The 18,027-nt window shown below is 32.8% G+C and overlaps 1 protein-coding gene across 5 annotated transcripts in view; it reads right to left on the bottom strand.

Annotated features, from left to right (window-relative positions):
• The window catches only part of LOC129235330 (serine/arginine repetitive matrix protein 2-like), a 145,391-nt gene that overhangs the window by 37,325 nt on the left and 90,039 nt on the right, over window positions 1-18,027 (bottom strand). For all 5 annotated transcript variants that reach the window (XM_054869099.1, XM_054869098.1, XM_054869102.1 and 2 more), the window contains 3 exons: window positions 6,073-6,246; window positions 5,327-5,422; window positions 2,980-3,036 (listed from right to left, as the gene is read on the bottom strand). In XM_054869099.1, the coding sequence (XP_054725074.1) occupies window positions 2,980-3,036; window positions 5,327-5,422; window positions 6,073-6,246 (327 nt within the window). The remainder of the gene's footprint in view (window positions 1-2,979; window positions 3,037-5,326; window positions 5,423-6,072; window positions 6,247-18,027) is intronic.

The following is an 18,027-nucleotide window of genomic DNA, read 5'->3' as shown; positions in this document are numbered from 1 at the left end:
TGGAAGTCACAGGATGACTAGTCAGGACCATACGGGGGTGCTCCAAAACTTCCCAACGGAATTTGTTTAGGGTCATTGTTGTTAAGATTTGTGGATGATAGTGCGAACCATTCCTTTACTCAGGTTGAATTTGTCATTGATTTCACGGGTCTTAATCCTTTGATTAGCTTGGATCCTTTCATTAACGAAGGCAATGAAATCACTGGTGATCTTGATGTTTGCTTGGTTCCGATCTTGGCAGATCCAATGTCATTTGCTGCCCTTCTCGAAAACTTTTAAACCACTTGTTTACAGCCGTACCACCAAAACAGAGGTCACCATACACTGCTACCATTCACCAATAGATGTCCGCATTATGCAAACCTTCTGCAACCAGAAACCGTACTAGTGCACATTGTTCCGATCTGGATGCATCCACGAATAGCACGACTTTCCTCTTGTATAATTCCCTCTACTGAAAACAGGCTTCACCACTGAACGGCATCTGGAATGCATACCTCATACCACCCTTTATATACTTGTGCAATGGTGCTATAATCCAATCATTCATTCTGACGTTATCGCACGTGTCCACTTTTCATTTGGGCAACCCTTATAATAAAAGTCTCCCAGCCAATTGCTGTCAGCAATTTTTTTAATACAGAGAACATTATTACGCTAAATCTGGAATTTTATTTGAGAAAACAATAATTTCATTGCACAAACTATATATATACTGAAAGAAATAACATATTTGAGCTGCATGGCCTTCATAGACTATGAAAAACGATTTGACTTTATTCCAACATCATTAGCAGTTATGGTTGTGGATGCATTAGTAAATTCCAATATTGATTCAGGATAGATCCACTCTAGTGGAAATATTTATCAAAATAAAGAAGTAACAGCAAAATTAAAATTCTACACAAGTAATGCATTCAAAATCAGAAAGGGCATTAAGATAAGGCATGCAATTTTTCCCAAACGGTTTAATGCAGTTGCAGTACTTCCAAGAAATTTTCAAAAAGCTAAATTGTGAGGAGAAATGCAAAAAATTATTGGATAATTTATAAATCATTTGAGATCTGCACATGAGATAGTATTGCTTATTTCCTCATTTGAGAAACTGCAAGAAATGCCTTAAAGAACTAAATCAAGCAAGCAATCTTATTGTATTGAAAATGAACCTTGGTAAAACAATGTTAGGTCTAATTCTTCCATTGCTTCACGGAAGGGCACTATTGATATAGAAGAATTAGAAACAGTATGCAGCTATACTTGCCAGAGACAAGTCATTACCATCAATGGAAACATTAAAAAAAAAAAGCAACAATTGATTTAAACGTGTCTAGGGAGCATTCAAAAGAAATATTTCAAGCAATAATAGAAGAGCATTCAAAAGTGGCCTCCTAATTTGTTTGAAAAAAGTTTTGAACTTTGCTTCCATTAACTCTATACCTCAGGGCCAGACTAATGTAATTAATTGCTACTTTACAGGAGAAAAGGAATATTTGAGTCTGGCATAGGCAAAAGATGGGATAGGAGCTCGTTTAACAATGGTAAATAATGACAAAGGCTTTTTTTTTAGAATTAAGCTCACATGGCTCGACGCAATATAGTATTCTATATACAATAGACTAATAAAAGGAAAATTGCATCTTTTGGACTTACGTACATCTCACTCAAAAGGTTAAGAACTTAAGGTTAAGGTCAGAACGTATGCTTTCGAAACTTGGACACTAATAAGCAAAACAGTGCGAAACGTACAGACAACCCAGAGAAGCATGAACAGATGCATTCACAGAGCTAGACTATAACTAGAGTGCACACTTTAACTATATTTTGTCCGTACACATGAAAGTGGTATTGACCACTACTTCTTGTCAAGTGCACTGACCAAACGCACACAAACTTTATTAAACAAGTACTTTGACTTCGGCTTGACGTGGCGGAAGAACCTATTTTCTCTTTGTGTTGATAGCCAATTTCTCCATTCCATGAAAAGACGCATGCACTCTAGTTGAATAATACTTCTGTAATTAGGATTTATCCCAAGAGATAGAAAGCAAAACACATGAATAAAAGAGCAAACCAAAGTTACTGATGTTATGTGTACTGTAAAAAAGTTTAAATTGAACTGGGTTGGGCACCTTGGCAAAGGATATAACACATGGACCATCAAAGTGCAAAATTGGACATGGAGAGATAAGATATGACAAAAGAATACACCAATGGAGAGATGAGGTTGTCAAGCTTTTAGGAGCAAACTGGAGAAGAATTTCAGAAAATGGGGTACATTGGAAACATATAGGAGAGCTTCATTATAAATATATAGTTTATTCATTAGTGAATGACTTAACATACTGTACAGCTGCAAAAGCATTTCAAATATAATTTCATTTTAAGAGTGATATAATCAGAACTGTTTTACTAATAATTCAAAGCAACAAAAGTATTAAAATTTACCTCAGGTCAATTTGCCCTTGCACACAGCATAAAAAAAGAAAAAGATTAAAATTTTGACCATTTTAAGAACAAATCAAATAAACTCCATGATAATCAGTTTTTGAACGTCATGCTCTTAGGTTGAAACATTTTAAAATCATTTTAAAACAATTACCGAATATCAAAATTCAAATTATACGGGAACAAAAGAAATAGAAATAAACAAAGGTTATGTAATTTAGTTCATAAAATCAAGAAAATTTCATTTCAAGTCTATTAATGCTGAAAAATAGAGTTATTTCTGATATACATTGTGAATCAAAACGTTGCATGATGCTTACAATTCTTTATCAATTTTTAGTACACACTTAGAATTAACCAAGTAAAAAGAAAAACTAGTTTTTTTAATGTGAGATGAACATAGATTAAATAATTTTAGTTTGAAAATACTAATGAATACAAATATGAGGAAATAAAAATCAAACTTAATATGTATCTATCTCTAACAATTTCTATATGTTCGCACTTAAAAAGAAAAGTGCTAAAAATATTTACCTGTCTTTCTTATGCTTTTTAGAACTTTTTTTCTTCTTTGAAGATGAAGTTTCACCCCTGTAAATTAAAAATATCTTGAATAAATAAAAATTTTAAATTATGAAATAATTATAATCATCATAAATATATGCACACATTTCTGTTTCTTCATTGTCTTAGACAAAAATAAATTAGGATTGAAATATATGGAGTGAGTTTTCTATGAATAAAAATTAATATTAAAGTATAGCTTCAGTACTCATTTGCTATATAATATAGTTCAAGTCTTATGATGGGTTCTAATTTTTTTGACACAACGGTTGAAGAGTCCCTTTCTTAAAAATTTAAGGAGTGGAGAAGCCTTTGAAACTTATATATTTGTAGACAGCAATGAAAAAAGAAAAAAACTTCATATTACCGTCTGACCACCGATGAGATGGAAAGGCAAACATCCGGTTTACAAGCAGAAATGGAAGCATTCGCAGGTGTATTTTAGCCTCTAAGCAGAGTCACATTAAATTGAAAAAAAAAAACACACATCAAATTTTTATTCTCCCTCCCCCCCCCAATCCAGATAGACTCATCTTATTTGGATGTTTACCAATTCAATATCATCTGTGGGCAGAGTGTAGTTCATATTCAAGCAAAAGCACATGAAAAAATTTCGAAAGCATTGACAATATCGAAAAATGTGAAGAATTTTAAGGTTGAATCGCCATCATTAGTCACTGGCTTTTGATGTGGCACAGAAAAACTTTTTCCGAAGATAGGGGTGCAAATGACAAAGTTTTTCTGGTAAATGAGTATTCCTTGAGAAACAATAACAGACGAAAGAGACCATAAGGCAGTTCAAAGCAAATTAACCATCTTCTTTAGAGTTCAACAGAAATTAAAAAAAAAAAAACAACAGAGTATTTATAAATTTCCTAGGATTTTTTTAACAAACTTGGTTTTTATGAGCACATTGGTATAATGAATAAATTTCATAGTCTCTTTGTGGTTATTTTTAGCGAGTTTGAATGTATGATGCAACTAACAGATGCATTAAGACTAAGCATCCACCTCTCTATACAAAAAGCTCATCAAATAAAATTGACAATCTCATTTTAAACCAAAGCCATAATCAAAATTACCCCTACTGCAAATTTTTAGTATGTTGATATTTAAAATTTCTTTACAACTGGTATGACCTGCACAACTAAACACTATGCAAATCCTAAGTATGAAATTTCAACCATGCTAGACTAACTAGGCACAGACACACACAAAAAAAAAAGAGTAGTATCAATGATGTTGTGATCAAAACCTTGTGATGAAAATAATGTCCCTGAAACAAATAAGCAATGCCTTAATAATAATAAAATAAATAATACTGTCCCATAGAAAATATTGTATAAAATTAGAAAAACAATAAGAATCTTATTACAGTCGAACTTTGATTCAACCAATTCATCAGGACAGCAACTTTTAAATGTTAAATCAGGGTTTTTTGTAACATTGGGGTGAGGGAAAATGCATTTACCTTGTCTGAAAGCCCTAATTAACTTGACAAAAATATCTATAGTTAGAAAGTAAACTTTTTTTAGATTCAGCATTCCGCAAATCATTACAGACTAGTTAATTTGAAATTTTAAAGTACCGAGTAATAGATGTTTGACTCGAAATAGTTCTCTTTCAACTTTATGAAGAGAAGAAAATACTGTGTCAATTTAGTCTGCTGTATGAGATATGTTTTTACTATTTCCAGGATATGCAAAGAATTAGAAAAAGTAACAGTTTTAATGGGAGTTTCATTACCGCTTTCTGCATCAGAATTGATGTTCATTGGTTGCTCCCTTGCCCGTCAAAAAATTACCGATTCCAAGAAGTCTTTTTCTGCTTCGAACCAGATAGATGCATCATTTGGAAAACAGTTCCCTATGGTGTAGCAGGATATTTTTCCCGTTGAAACCGATTTCAGTACAGATTGGAGTTATTAAAATTTGACATTTTTAATAATTTATTCATTAATTGCTGGAGAAATTTTTTTTTCCCATTTTTGCAAAGTAAAAAGTACTAAAAGCAAAGAAGTTCAAATTCAAAGGGGGGGGGGAGCTTGAGCCCCCCCCCCTTGTTCCCCATATGGGCGCCCTTGAATCCAATATTTCCTAACTCAAGTCAGCAAAAAAAAAAAAAAAATTTCGGCTGTTAAAATACTTTGCTGATTTGGGGTTTATTATTCGGTAAATAGGGGTTTTTAACTTTCAGTTTTGTCTGGGGATAAAGAAAAATTCACTAAATCACAAAATTTGTTAAATAGTGGTTTGTTAAACTAGGGTCCGACTGTATCTTGCTAGTTATCGTTAATTGAAATGTGAATGGTAAGTACCTTTCTCGGCTGCTATGAGATTTCTTTTTTTTCCTTTTTTTATTTTTTTCATGTGATCGTTCAGGTGAAGAAGAACTGGAGGAGTCGGGTATCAGCCTGTGGAAAATAGATATAAAATCAATAAAATCATTCATAAAAGATATGTGTGTGCATGACAGATAAATAATGCAACAAGTTAAAAAATCCAGACTTTTTCACTTTTCTATTTAGATTCCATATTCTAAAAATATTTAGCTATAATTTTATACAGTCAAAATCTATTAAGGCAAGAAAATGACTAGAAATTGCAGGCATTAGCTCCCACTATTGAAATGCATGAGCAAGATCGGTTTTGATTTAAATCAGCTAGTTCATCATAATTTTATTAGTGCTATGATTATTTTCCTTTAAGTTTCGAAATTGCTAGTTCAAATCATGTTTTAGAATATTTTACAGAAAAAAATGCAGTTGAAAACATTTTAAGAGTACTTTGCCTTTTGTTAAATTTATATTAAATAAGTTTGTAGTTTTTTTTTACATCTAATTAATTTATAGTTATCAATTTACATTTTTAGAGTATCCACACTAAAGAAACTCTTTTTTTCCACTATCCAATTTTTTTAGATAATTAGAAGTGGCACTTTAAGTGCCAAATTATACTACAATGAAAAATACAAAAATTAAAGTTAAAATACAAGCTACACTTAAACCAATTTTAGAAAACTGTTTAAATATTTAAAAAATAGCAGAAATATAAATTAACATACGCATATTGCTTTTTAGCTTCTTCAGCTGCAGCAACAGCAGCAGCACTTTCTTTTGCTTTTCTGTCAGGATCAAGAGAGCTTCCGTCCACAAAATATTGGCTAATGCCCAATGCTTCTCGCATTTTGAGGTTCTTTTCTTGATTTGCAGCAGCAATCTGATGGCTTTCCTTAACACTATAAAAATATTTATTCATTTAAAAGTTATTTTATTTATATAAATTAATTATAATTGGAGCAAACAGCTATGAAGCTTATGAGTAAAAAATCATGTGACTTTTTACTCATGTAATGCACTAGTGCCATACCAGGGACATGGAATTTTTTTACCCAGCACATTAAATTTGATGATGGTGCGAAAGGCTACTTAAAACCATGACCCCTAAATCGGAAGAGTTATCACATATTTCCAAATACATACTATGCTAAAAATGATATTTTATATCTTTTAATTATAATACTAGTGTATAATAACCACGACTGTACTAATTAAAAATATTTATAGCTTGGGCAAACTTAATTTGGCAGTATCATAATGCTGTGAATACTATCTGCTTAGCCTTCACCATGCTGCCAGGTTTGTTTGCCTTAACTATTGGTACCACAAATAAAATGAGTGCAAAGATTTTTTCCAAGGGCAACTGAGCCGCTCAGAAGCCAATGCGGTTAAGTCCAAATCACAAAATTTGAGAAAATTAATGTTTTTTGATACATTAGTTTTTAAAATTCTTGGTGTATTAATTTAATTAGAAAAGTGTATAAAATCTTTTTTCGAAATGAAAACTCTGCAAAAAAACAAGATATGTTCAGGATGTGTAAATAAAAACGTAAGTATTTATTGAAATAATGACAGCATCTTAAAAATTTTAGGACTTATACCTTTTGGCAGATGAAAAATATAAGAAATTTATGTAAAAATAATAAAATAACATTTATTGTCATAAGTTTTATGTTTATTCATCATAACAAACACCATCTTCTTACGAGTTATTTAAATGTAAATCTTGATCTCCATGTGTTGTCCTTAATGTCCTGTAAAAGTTGTGTTTAATTGGAGGTGTATACTTTAATAAACATATGACGTCTTTTTTTGTTTCTCTTGAAATTGTTCTGAATATAGGTTGAGTTATATTTTTTAAATTCACTGGCCACCTATTTTTTCTTTTTTTTTATATCAATTACATGAAAGGTATCATCCTCGTCAAAATTATGTTTGAACTTAATGCTGCTTTTGTTTGACCTTTACAATTTTATGCATCTCATACTAAGCCAATTAATTGACTGTTAGTCCACTTGTTGATTTTTTTCTGTTGGTAACAGCTTCTTCCAATGGTTTTGTGGAAAGAAATTCTTCTGGATTCTGTCCTGAACATGAATCTGAATACATTATAATTTTTTGAAAATCCTTTGCATACAGTTTAATGAGTTCAGTTAAACACGATGACACTTCTTGTGAACCCTGCGATGCTTGGGTTATAGGCCAAACATACATGTAGCCCTCGTTAGTCTTTAAATCATGGCAACCAAGTTTGTATATAAATAAGTTTCTCTTGTAATAAGCCACTGATGTGGATAGTTTCGGAAATGGTAATGCTTTTTCTAAATCAAAACTAAACAGAGCCGTGTCCAAGGGGAGGGTTTTAGGGGTTAAACCCCTCCCATTGAAAAAAAAAATCAATGAATCATTAAACGATTTTCCAAAACGTATTTTAAGTTTTAATTGATTTTAAAGTTAAACTCTGATACAGTATTCACCCTCTTTAATATTTCCCCATGTTTAACAATTACCATTTTCCTCAACTGTAGGATTCCCAAGCCCCTTCGCTTCTAAGTGCTTGAAAAAATGGAATGGCTGGAAAGTCCGGCAGTGCTATAGGCATGCAAGGGAAAATTATCTAAACGAATATTAGACAATGACGTACCATCCCCTCCCCCCAAAAAAAACTTAGGGGCATGAAAAATTGGTACTTTGCTTACTGTTTTTTTATGGTACGCCTTTAGTGTTGGATGAATGAGTCGTTTCACACATTAGAAAAATGTTTCTATGCGGAACAGCAATTTTTTTAATACAATTTTTATTTTCATTAAATTCCTGTTCAATGTTATTTGATGGAAAAACAAAAGAAAAAAAAAATAAACTAGAATTAAGTGGCATAAAAGAAATATGTGTGCATTTACAAAATGTTCAACTGTACAAATAAGCAAATAAGATTTCATAAAAAAAAATGCAAAACGTATAAAAAAAAAAGCCTAGTTATCGAACTAAAATGAACTATTCAACACCCGTAGTTAGTTTTCCTTTGACAACGTAAGTTACATAGGTAAAAAGTTTCAACCCCTCCCTTTATGAAATCCTGGACACGGGCCTGAAACTAAACACGTATATTTCGTCTGAAGCTCTTAGTCGATCATTAGCCATACTATTCTATTACGGGCAATTTCTGCATTTCGCAAGTGTTTGTATGTTTAACTTCAGCTGCATTTTTTTCATCATCTATTGTAGATTGTTTTTTATTACCAAATAATCTGATTTTGCACAAGTATCTTTTGAAGGTTGCTTAAATTGTAAGTTAACTTTTGTCGAAAATATATGGTAATAAAACTTTTCCTTTACTGGTACAATTTGCTCTTCATTACATTGTTCGACATACAGGTTATACATTTTTGCAATAGAAAGATCTGAATTCAAGTATCTGCCACTGGATTATGACTTCTTGTACAATGAATTTCTTGTTTTTCAGTGTTGCCAACACTATGTTGCCATCGAAGGAAGAAGAATAATTTAATTTTTATTTCAAAGTTTATGTAAAAAAATATTGATAAAAGGTGGACTTATTCACAATGGCTTCTGAAATTATTATACAATATGTTCAGAAGCTATTAAAAAAAGTGCTGTATAACCATGAAAAAAATAACCAACGAGTAAATCCTTTAATGACTAAAAAGATTGATATTTATTTCGTCAAAATTTCCAAAAATCAGAAAATATCCAAAAATTGACTTAACCACATTGGCTTCTGAGCGGCTCAATTGTAAATGACTAGTAGAGCCACTAATAAAACTCAAGGAGTCTGTATGCAGCCTTTAGCAGGGTGCAGATTACTCGTCTCTACACTCAGGCCCGCCATTTAGGGGGCCTAGGGGGTGGGAGTCATTTACCCCCTCCACCCAGCTTTGAAAGATTAATGTTTTTGCATGTAAGTGGGAATAGTTTTTGCTGTTTTCTGATTAAATTCACATGGCGTTATGCACTCTTTGCCCCCCTACCCCGGATAAAATTGAAAAGACAGATTCACTTGTACCCCCCCTCCCCTCCAGGACACCAACTTACCGTACACAAACAATTCATTTTAATAAAGCAACATTTTAAAAATATTAGACATCATAATTTTTAAAAATTAGAATGCTATTAAACAGATTTTAAAATTGGTTGCTCGTTAGATTTTTCAAAGTAAATACTTAAAAAAATCTATTTATCAAAAATTTCATTTGCATTTAAATATGTTGAATGAAATGAGTAACAAAACAAAGATCCAACCCTAAAAATACTTTACACTTTCCCATTAAATATATTAAGAAACAAACTCTCAATATATTGATGCACATAAAATTTTATAACAAGAGAAAACATAACAGTTCTAAATTCAGATGTAAAATGGCAGAAATAAAAGTTTTTTTTCTGGACAAATTGGAAAAATTGATTTTTTACAATGGACTATGAAAAATTAATCATTTCCACTAACTGCTTTTTTCGATATACTTCTGTCCTGCATATAGTATAAGTTAACTGTTTTCGTGAGTAAAGTAGCAAATAATACTTGATGTAAAGAGAAATTTAAAAATACTACAACTTTCACCATTAATTGAAATTAGTATTTTCATTTGAGATATTAAAAAAAAAAAAAAATCAAAGGAAACGGGTGGGGGGGGGGGGAATAATTTTGGAGTACAACATTTTCTAGTAGTCAATGTCTAGGATTTATGAGTTAACCGGAAGACTGTCTATAGCCAGATTATCCATGCAGTAACTAATTACTGAATTAAAAAGAAATGTGAAAAGAAAAATGAGCATAAAACTCCATGCTCTTCAAAATATGAAATGAAAACTAACTTTTTTTCAGAAAAAAGAAAGAAAAGGTAATGTATGCTTGGCATAGATCTACATATACGCATTCAACTCCATTATAACTAGGGAGGTGCCAAGAAGTAAGTTAGCCGATTACCGATTGATCAGCTGTTGATAATCAGCCAATTAATGATCATAATGATTATTTTTGATACTACCAATTTCTTCGTCATTTTTTTCTGTTATAATTTCCACTTAAGAAAAGGAAAAAATTATTTCTGAGAGACCATTTTCTTCCTCCACTTTTCTCATTTTTCCAAAATAATTTCAAAATTTCATCCATTTTCTTTGAATTAATTTTCATACTATTAGTAATAAAACTACATTATGATAACTAGACATGAAAATTTTAAAACTTTAGGGGTATGTGGTCAGCAAGCTAATTTAGGAACTTTTAATTTAAATTTATTTTTAAAATTTTTAGTAGCAGTTTAAACCAAGAATTTTATTCTTAAAAAAATTATAAGGCTAACTAAAAGCATTATGCTAAAGGAGAAAAATATTGATACATGAAAAATTTTGCAACGTTGTATACATGTGTATAAAAAATAGAAAAAAAAAATAAAAAAAAAAGCATTACTTCAACCATCAGTTTTTACAAAATCTTAATAAAGTAATAATTTTTTTTTAAATCAAATAATATTTAATAAGAATTACTTTTTTGTTCAATCAGAAATTGATTGAACAAAAATCAATTTAATGATTTAAAGAATAAGTTATAAAGGTATGATGTAATCATATATATATATACAGCTAAAAGGAATACAATCACTGAAGGAAAAAAAATGTATTATCAAAAGCAGGAGTGAGAGTCTCATAACATAAATTTAGGAAATTATCCTTTAATATTTCATTCAGTTTCACGCACTTTTTAAACTTTTTTTTTTACTCTGTACACTTTTGTACGACATGTTATAGTAATGTTTGCAGAAAATTACATTTATTTATTTTGTTTGCAAATCTATTCATCATAGTTTCTTGTTGAACATATGCTAAAAAGAAAATTTTTGGAAAATATTTTTTCCGCCGATAAATCGGCAAAGTGGCCAATTAATCGGCGCATCCCTAATTGTAACTCTACTATTGGTTCTAACAGTAAGTTGAAATAATAATGAGGTTTTTTAGTACACAAAATTTACAACCCATGGTCTTACATGAAACTACAATAAATCATGAATTTTTCTTTCAGACGTTTTACATATATTAAAAAGAACAGAAACTATCAAACACTTTAATAGCTTACGTTCGACGAACACGACCGTTAGCTACCGGTTAGTTGATCAGGTGACAGCTAATGATCACGTGCTTCAATCAACCAATCAACAGCTTAAAACGGTAACCGGTGCATTAACCGGTAGATCGTAGAACGCTGCCGTTAGTGACCGGTTAAGTTCGTCGAACGCAACCTACAAGTAGCATAGCATATATTTAGTAACTAAAAATGTATTTCCTTTTGGTTTCATTTAATTTTTAAAAAATTTTCCAAATAATGACAATAAAAAGGAGAATAATCTCACTTTCTGTTTTAAATAACTTTTCAATTTTCTTTATACCCAAAATACGAGTACTTCTACAGTTTAAAAACATAATACTCCAAGAAACAAAGTATGCTTCTCCCCCTCTTCATGCTCAAAATTTTTTATTTTACTTTGATTTTTTAAAGCTAAAACAGCAGTTTTATGAAAATTATAAACTTTGTTTCGATTATTTTATGCATATCATTCCAAATACTACTATCTTAAAATCTTTTGATCCAAAAAAAAAAAAAAAAAAAAAAATTATAATTGATACATTTTTTATTGATAAGTGTTCAAATTAATTCAAATTGTGGTTGCAAGAGCAAAGTTTACGCAGTGTTGTTGAATAAGCATTAAATTGTTACAAATGTATGACACAAGACTATTAATTTCTGTTATCTATCTATAAAACATAGTAAATAAAATGACTTATTTTTCTATGAATTTTAAGACTGAAATTGTTAGTTAAACGGCTCTAGTATAGCTTTGAAAACATTCCACGTTTCCTTCACTACTTTGATGTCATAGCAAGAGCAACAGGTGGGGAGAAAATCTCATACTTGTAGAAATGAAGCATTCAAAAATTTTAGAAATAAGGTAAACTCTTTTAAAGAAAAACTTGAATGCTTAAAAATATTACAACGAACAGGGAATAATTACCACAATGTTTTTTCTCAGAAAAAAAAATTCGATGGAGGCGGAGGGGAAATTTGTAGACTAAAATGTGACTGGCAAACCTAAAGATTTTATGCCAAATGCTATCAGAAAGCTATCTGTCTGATAAAATGTGCAACAAAATAACCAAACTCTTTTATGTGCGTTTAATAAACCTGCAAAATTAACTGCTAGATATTTCAGCAACGGAAAGATATTGATAGTTGTTAATATATGTGTACTGTTAAGCTTTGAAAAAGGGCTAGGAAACAAATTTCGATCACGATCACCTGTTATCGAAGGCCATACTTCCAAAATAATTCCACATTATTAAAGAGCTCTCAGACGATGTTGATGGAATGCAAAGCATTCTGGGAAAGAAGCCGTTCGCATCCGCATCGATCCGACGTGACATGCGCCGCACAGAACACCCAAGAGATTTACAGAGAGAGCACAATTGTTCGACTAAGTCTCTGAATACGTTCGATAGCTTACATTGGTTTGAAAAATGCTATAAGCAGAGGTGCCCCCCTAAGAGCAAGGGCTCACCCCTACATATTGTAAAGACCCTCCCCCCCCAAAAAAAAGTGAAAAATATCCCTCAAAACAACCTTTCTAAGAATTTCAATGGCGCAATCTGCGCCATGACCCCCCCCCCCTCCTTAGGTGGGCACCCCTGCTATAAGGTTCAAAAATCAAACTGCATCTGGATTAAATATTTCGCAGGGAGCAAATTAAACATAAATGTGCCATTTACACAACGTAAATATTACGTTTCAAGTGCAGTTCGCGACCGACGATCTGCGAGCATTCCCTATTCATCTGACAATCTTTTGCGAATAAGTATTTTTCACACATTCCACTTTAAACAGGCATTGAGGTTTAATGTGTTTGACAACACAACGAAAATTTTAATCTTACGAACAATTTGCGAGAGCAATGTGCTCACCAGGCCCGACGAGAGGCCATCTCAGCCTAGTCGGAAACTAGGGCCCCGGCGACAATGACGCAAAGAAATAAAGAACGAAAAAGAAAGAAGAAAAAAGAAAGAAAAAAAGGGGGGGGGGTAATCCTCCAAGTAAGCGAAAAAATAAAGTAAAGTAAAATTTACTCTTTTGGCATTTACTGATGTGGCACTTAAAATGGTTAATTATTTTCTAGTATATGCAGTTTTGTTTTAAAAATACTAGGGGACTCTGCTCCCTCCTCGCCAACGCTCACCAACCCCCGAAGATTGCTTCGCGATCTTATTTGATTCGTAAAGATTTAAATCTTCAATTAAAAAGAAATAGATTAAAAACGCATTATGAGCTAGCTCCCTTTGGGTCAAAAAGCACCCCTTCCCCGGGTTTCAAAATAACTTGTACCAACTTGCAGAGCCCTACGGGCTAAAGGGCTCCTGAGCCGTTTTGTAATTGCCGTTTCATATTCGTGGTTTCAAGTAATACATTTTGCTCTTTATCTCGGGACTCGAATTGAGTTGAGCCTAAGATTTTCCGTTAAAATCGAAACCCTTAAAGTTTGTGAATAAGAAAGAAGAAACATGCGAATCGAAAAGACGTAACTATGGCAACGTCAAATAAAACATGGAATAATTTTAATGGAGATGAAATTTTTCGAACTTAATATTTAACGGCTTGTAACTTTTTTCCCTTTGGAGATAGAAGCTCAGTTTTTCGACCATTGGTCGAGTTAGATTTGAAGTAAAAAAAGGCGCTATTTCCAGTGGTGTCAAAAAGAAAACTGTGGGACAATTCCTTCGCTTTTTACTGACAGATTTAATGAAGAAAGTAGTGCGTAAATTTTAACTAAGCCTAAAAAAGTTCGAGCTAAAAACGCAAATAACTTCCGCTTTAAGCTAGAGTATTGAAACACATTGCGTAGAACGCGGAAAATTCTACTTTTTCCAACGATATATAATATTAATATATGCAAGTAATGTTTCACCCCTTTAATAGGCTATAATAGGCAATTTACGCAAAATTTGAGCTTAAAAAATTAATTACAAGAAAACAAATTCGAATTTTAAAAAATAAAACCCCAGGTGCACACCCCCGTGGTTCGAATTAATTTTGTACAAAATTTCAAAGCTGTAGGTGCTATGGGGCGTCCTGGATGCACGTCCGCCTCAGACTTCCCTCCAGAATTTCTTTGAAACCTTACTTTTATTTACTACTAGAAAGTCGCTCGTCATGGTATGACGGGTGAAAATTTGCTTCTATGAACATTTGAACGCAGTCGTTGCCTGTTTGGAAATATTTTGGTAGTTATAAGTTTTAACCCTAACTCCAGTGGATTATCCCTAAATTCCAGTAGGTAGCATTCATTTTTAACCATTTTTTCGTTTCTTCATTCCCCTGAAACGACACAGTCTTACCAGTAAAACAGTTTAGTCACCGGCTCGAGTTCAGCCTTGTCACAATAAAGCCTTTCCCTGCATGTTAAACTCTACCAACTCCCTTGGAACCACCAGGATCAAAAAACGGCTACCATTCTTGCCAATAGCAGCAAACGTCTCCCCTCGGGGAAATTCTCCAATAGCAGTCACACCTGAGGATAAGGGGAGGAGTCCCCCGGCGCCTCGAACATGCATCTCATATTTCCGTGGCATTTTATCAAATTATCTTGCCGTGGCGCGAGTTTCATTGTTGAAACACGCGGGTTACCCTATCATCGGCTATTATTTATATGAGGATAAAGAGAAAACAACCTACTTTACTATTAAGTTGTTTAAATATTGAACTGCTAAAAAAACTTTTTTTTCTCCTTCTTTTTCCCTTTCTTTTTTTGGAGGGGGGGGGGGAGACCGGGGCCCCGCGACAAAACTGACAAGAGGCCACCTTCGCTCTCTGAGGCCCTGGTGCTCACTGCATTACGGGTGCTCCAAAAAACGGAGGATTAAAAAAAAAAAAAAAACTTTCTAATCTGCCTATCCTGAAATTCGACGGTGCGCTTAATAACCCTAGAGCAGAATCGTTTACGTTCATTTGTCCATTTTGATGGATGATATTTCTGGGGAGAACATAATGAAATGCTGGAAAAAGCTTAGAGCCACCGCTGTCAACAGCGAGGAAGACTGTTAACGCCAATCTCATATAAATAATAGCCGATGATAAAGTAACCCGCGTGTTTCAACAATGAAACTCGCACCACGGCATGATAACTTGATAATATGTTTTAGTAATGTTTAACATGCAGGGAAAGGCTTTATTGAGACTAGGCAGAACTCGATCCGGTAACTTAACTGTTTTACTGGTAAGACTGAGTCATTTCAGGGGAATGAGAAAACGAAAAAATGATCAGCAATGAACGATACCTACTGGAGTTTAGGGTTAATCCACTGGATTTTGGGTTACAATTTCAACTATTAAAATGTCACCAAACTGGCAATGGCTTGTTCAAATGTAGAGGCAATTTCCTTCCGTCATATTATGACGGGCGAATTTCTAGTCTCGTTCGTTGTAATAAGGTTTAAGGACTTCAGTAGTTGAATCTGATTTTTAACTTCAAAAATACGTAACCCAACTGTTCTAATAATTAGGTAGCACTTTTAATGTAACTTTACCAATAACGCTTCGCCAACGAAATATAAACTCGACTTGGCAGTAAAATACAGTATAACCTCGATTTAACAATTGTCAAGGGACTGGAAAAAGCTATCGTTAAATCATGGATATCGTTAAATCGAGGAGCATATACATTCAATGCAGTTAATGAGTCAAATCCGGACCAGTGAAATGTATCATTAAATTGGGGAAATCGTTAAATCGAAGTTATACTGTATAATTAAAAACGAAATACAAAACTGTGGTACACTGTATGTGTTAGGTGCGCACACTTTGTGGCATTTCAATCACATAGCTATTGCTCCAATCCCCCTTTTCCGACGGGCGGAAATATGGGGGGGGGGGGGGGGGGGGAATGGGAGTAGGCAGATTAGACGGTTTCTAGTGCGCTTTGGCAAAAGCTATAGGAAATTTCTAAAACCATGAGGCTACTACAAACAGGCACGGATTTATAAATTATGGGAGCCTCTGCACCAAAACCTGTTGGACCCCTCCACAGAGGCCAGCAATGTATATTTGCAACGTTATAAGTCTTAATGCCATTTTTTAAACAATATTTGGGCCGTTGGACCCTTTAAGGGCGTGTACCCCCTCCCCCCCCGCACTGCGGGTACACAGATCCGGACCTTACTACTCTCTTAGAAAATTCCAGCGATTTTAACTCAGACTGAGTAAATTTTCACTCCTTTCCAGTGTCGTAAACGCACTTTCCTTATAGGAGTGAATTTCATTCCTTTTGCGGAGCGGTTATTTTCACTCCTTTTGGATAAGCTAATTTCACTCCCTTTTGATAAGTTATTTTCACTCTTTTTTAAGAGTAAATTAATATCCTAAATGAGGGGCTGCTTTCCGTTTTGGAAAGCCGCTATTTCACTCTTTTTTAGAATAAAATAGATAAAATCATTTCACTCTCATTTGGTGAAATTGTTTTTTAAATGTGTTTTCATGTGCTTATGCTGTGTATTTGAGTTTAAAACTGTTTTCAAAACTGTTATTTCATTTGAAAAAAAAAAAAAAAAAGTTTTGAAGTTAAAAAAAATGAAAAAAAAAAAAAAAAAACTGTTTTTAGTGTTTCCGAAAGGACGCACAAAAACTGTATTTTAAGTAGTACGAAGAATTTTCTGTTTTATTAAAACTTTAACTGGCAATATTTCTTGAACTACTCGTATATCGTTACAAATCACCCACGTGCAATATTACGTAAATTTCCGAATCTAAAGATTGAAATAAAATTAAAAAACCCACACAGTTCCAAATAAATAGATTAAAAATTTTGAAACTCTATATTGATATTCTCGGTGTGCCTTTTAATATTAATAATGTTTTAAAAGTTACATCAGTCCAAATGAATTTAAAAAGTCACTCAAAGTGTGACAAGATACGTTTGAATTCAATTTTGTTTCTTCGGGGCCATTCATTAATTACTTAAGGACAATTTTGGCAAATTTTGACCTTCCTTTCCCCCTATTTAAGGGTATATAAGACTCCCCCCCCCCATCTTACGAAATATTCTTTTTTTCTTCACAATAATAAAATAACATATATTACATCACTGGGATCGTTCTTAAATTAACTATCATTATTATTTTTTTTAAACATTTTTGAGTAAAGAAATGTTTACTGTAAGGATTCTAGACCGAATGTTTTTCCGACAAATAATTTTTGTATATGATGCGATAATAATTAAAAATAAGACATGCAAAACACAGTGCGATTCTTTTATTATATTTTACACGTTTCATTCTTTAAAACACAAGTAAAAAACAGCTCATCCTATAATACATACTTTTACCTTACTGAAGCAAATGAAATATAATATTTGCCAAACCACTTGACCACGGATTTCTAATATAAAATATCGGCTTAGAAAATATTACGTAAGAATGGATCTACCCCCCCCCCCCTCTCCAAGCAAGGGTATGTAGAGAATTTTCCACCTCCTCTCCCTCAAGACCTTTACTTAATTAATGAATGGCCCGTTACACATATGAATGAGTATATTATACAAAGTTTATGATACTGTTTAAAGTTTATTATACACAAAAACAATATTTGATTAATTTAAAATATACGCAGTGGTTGGAGCTCCGATCAT

The sequence above is a fragment of the Uloborus diversus genome, chromosome 2, assembly GCF_026930045.1.
Source record: "Uloborus diversus isolate 005 chromosome 2, Udiv.v.3.1, whole genome shotgun sequence".
In the NCBI taxonomy this organism is placed as follows: domain Eukaryota; kingdom Metazoa; phylum Arthropoda; class Arachnida; order Araneae; family Uloboridae; genus Uloborus; species Uloborus diversus.
This window is presented reverse-complemented; position numbering and strand designations above follow the sequence as displayed.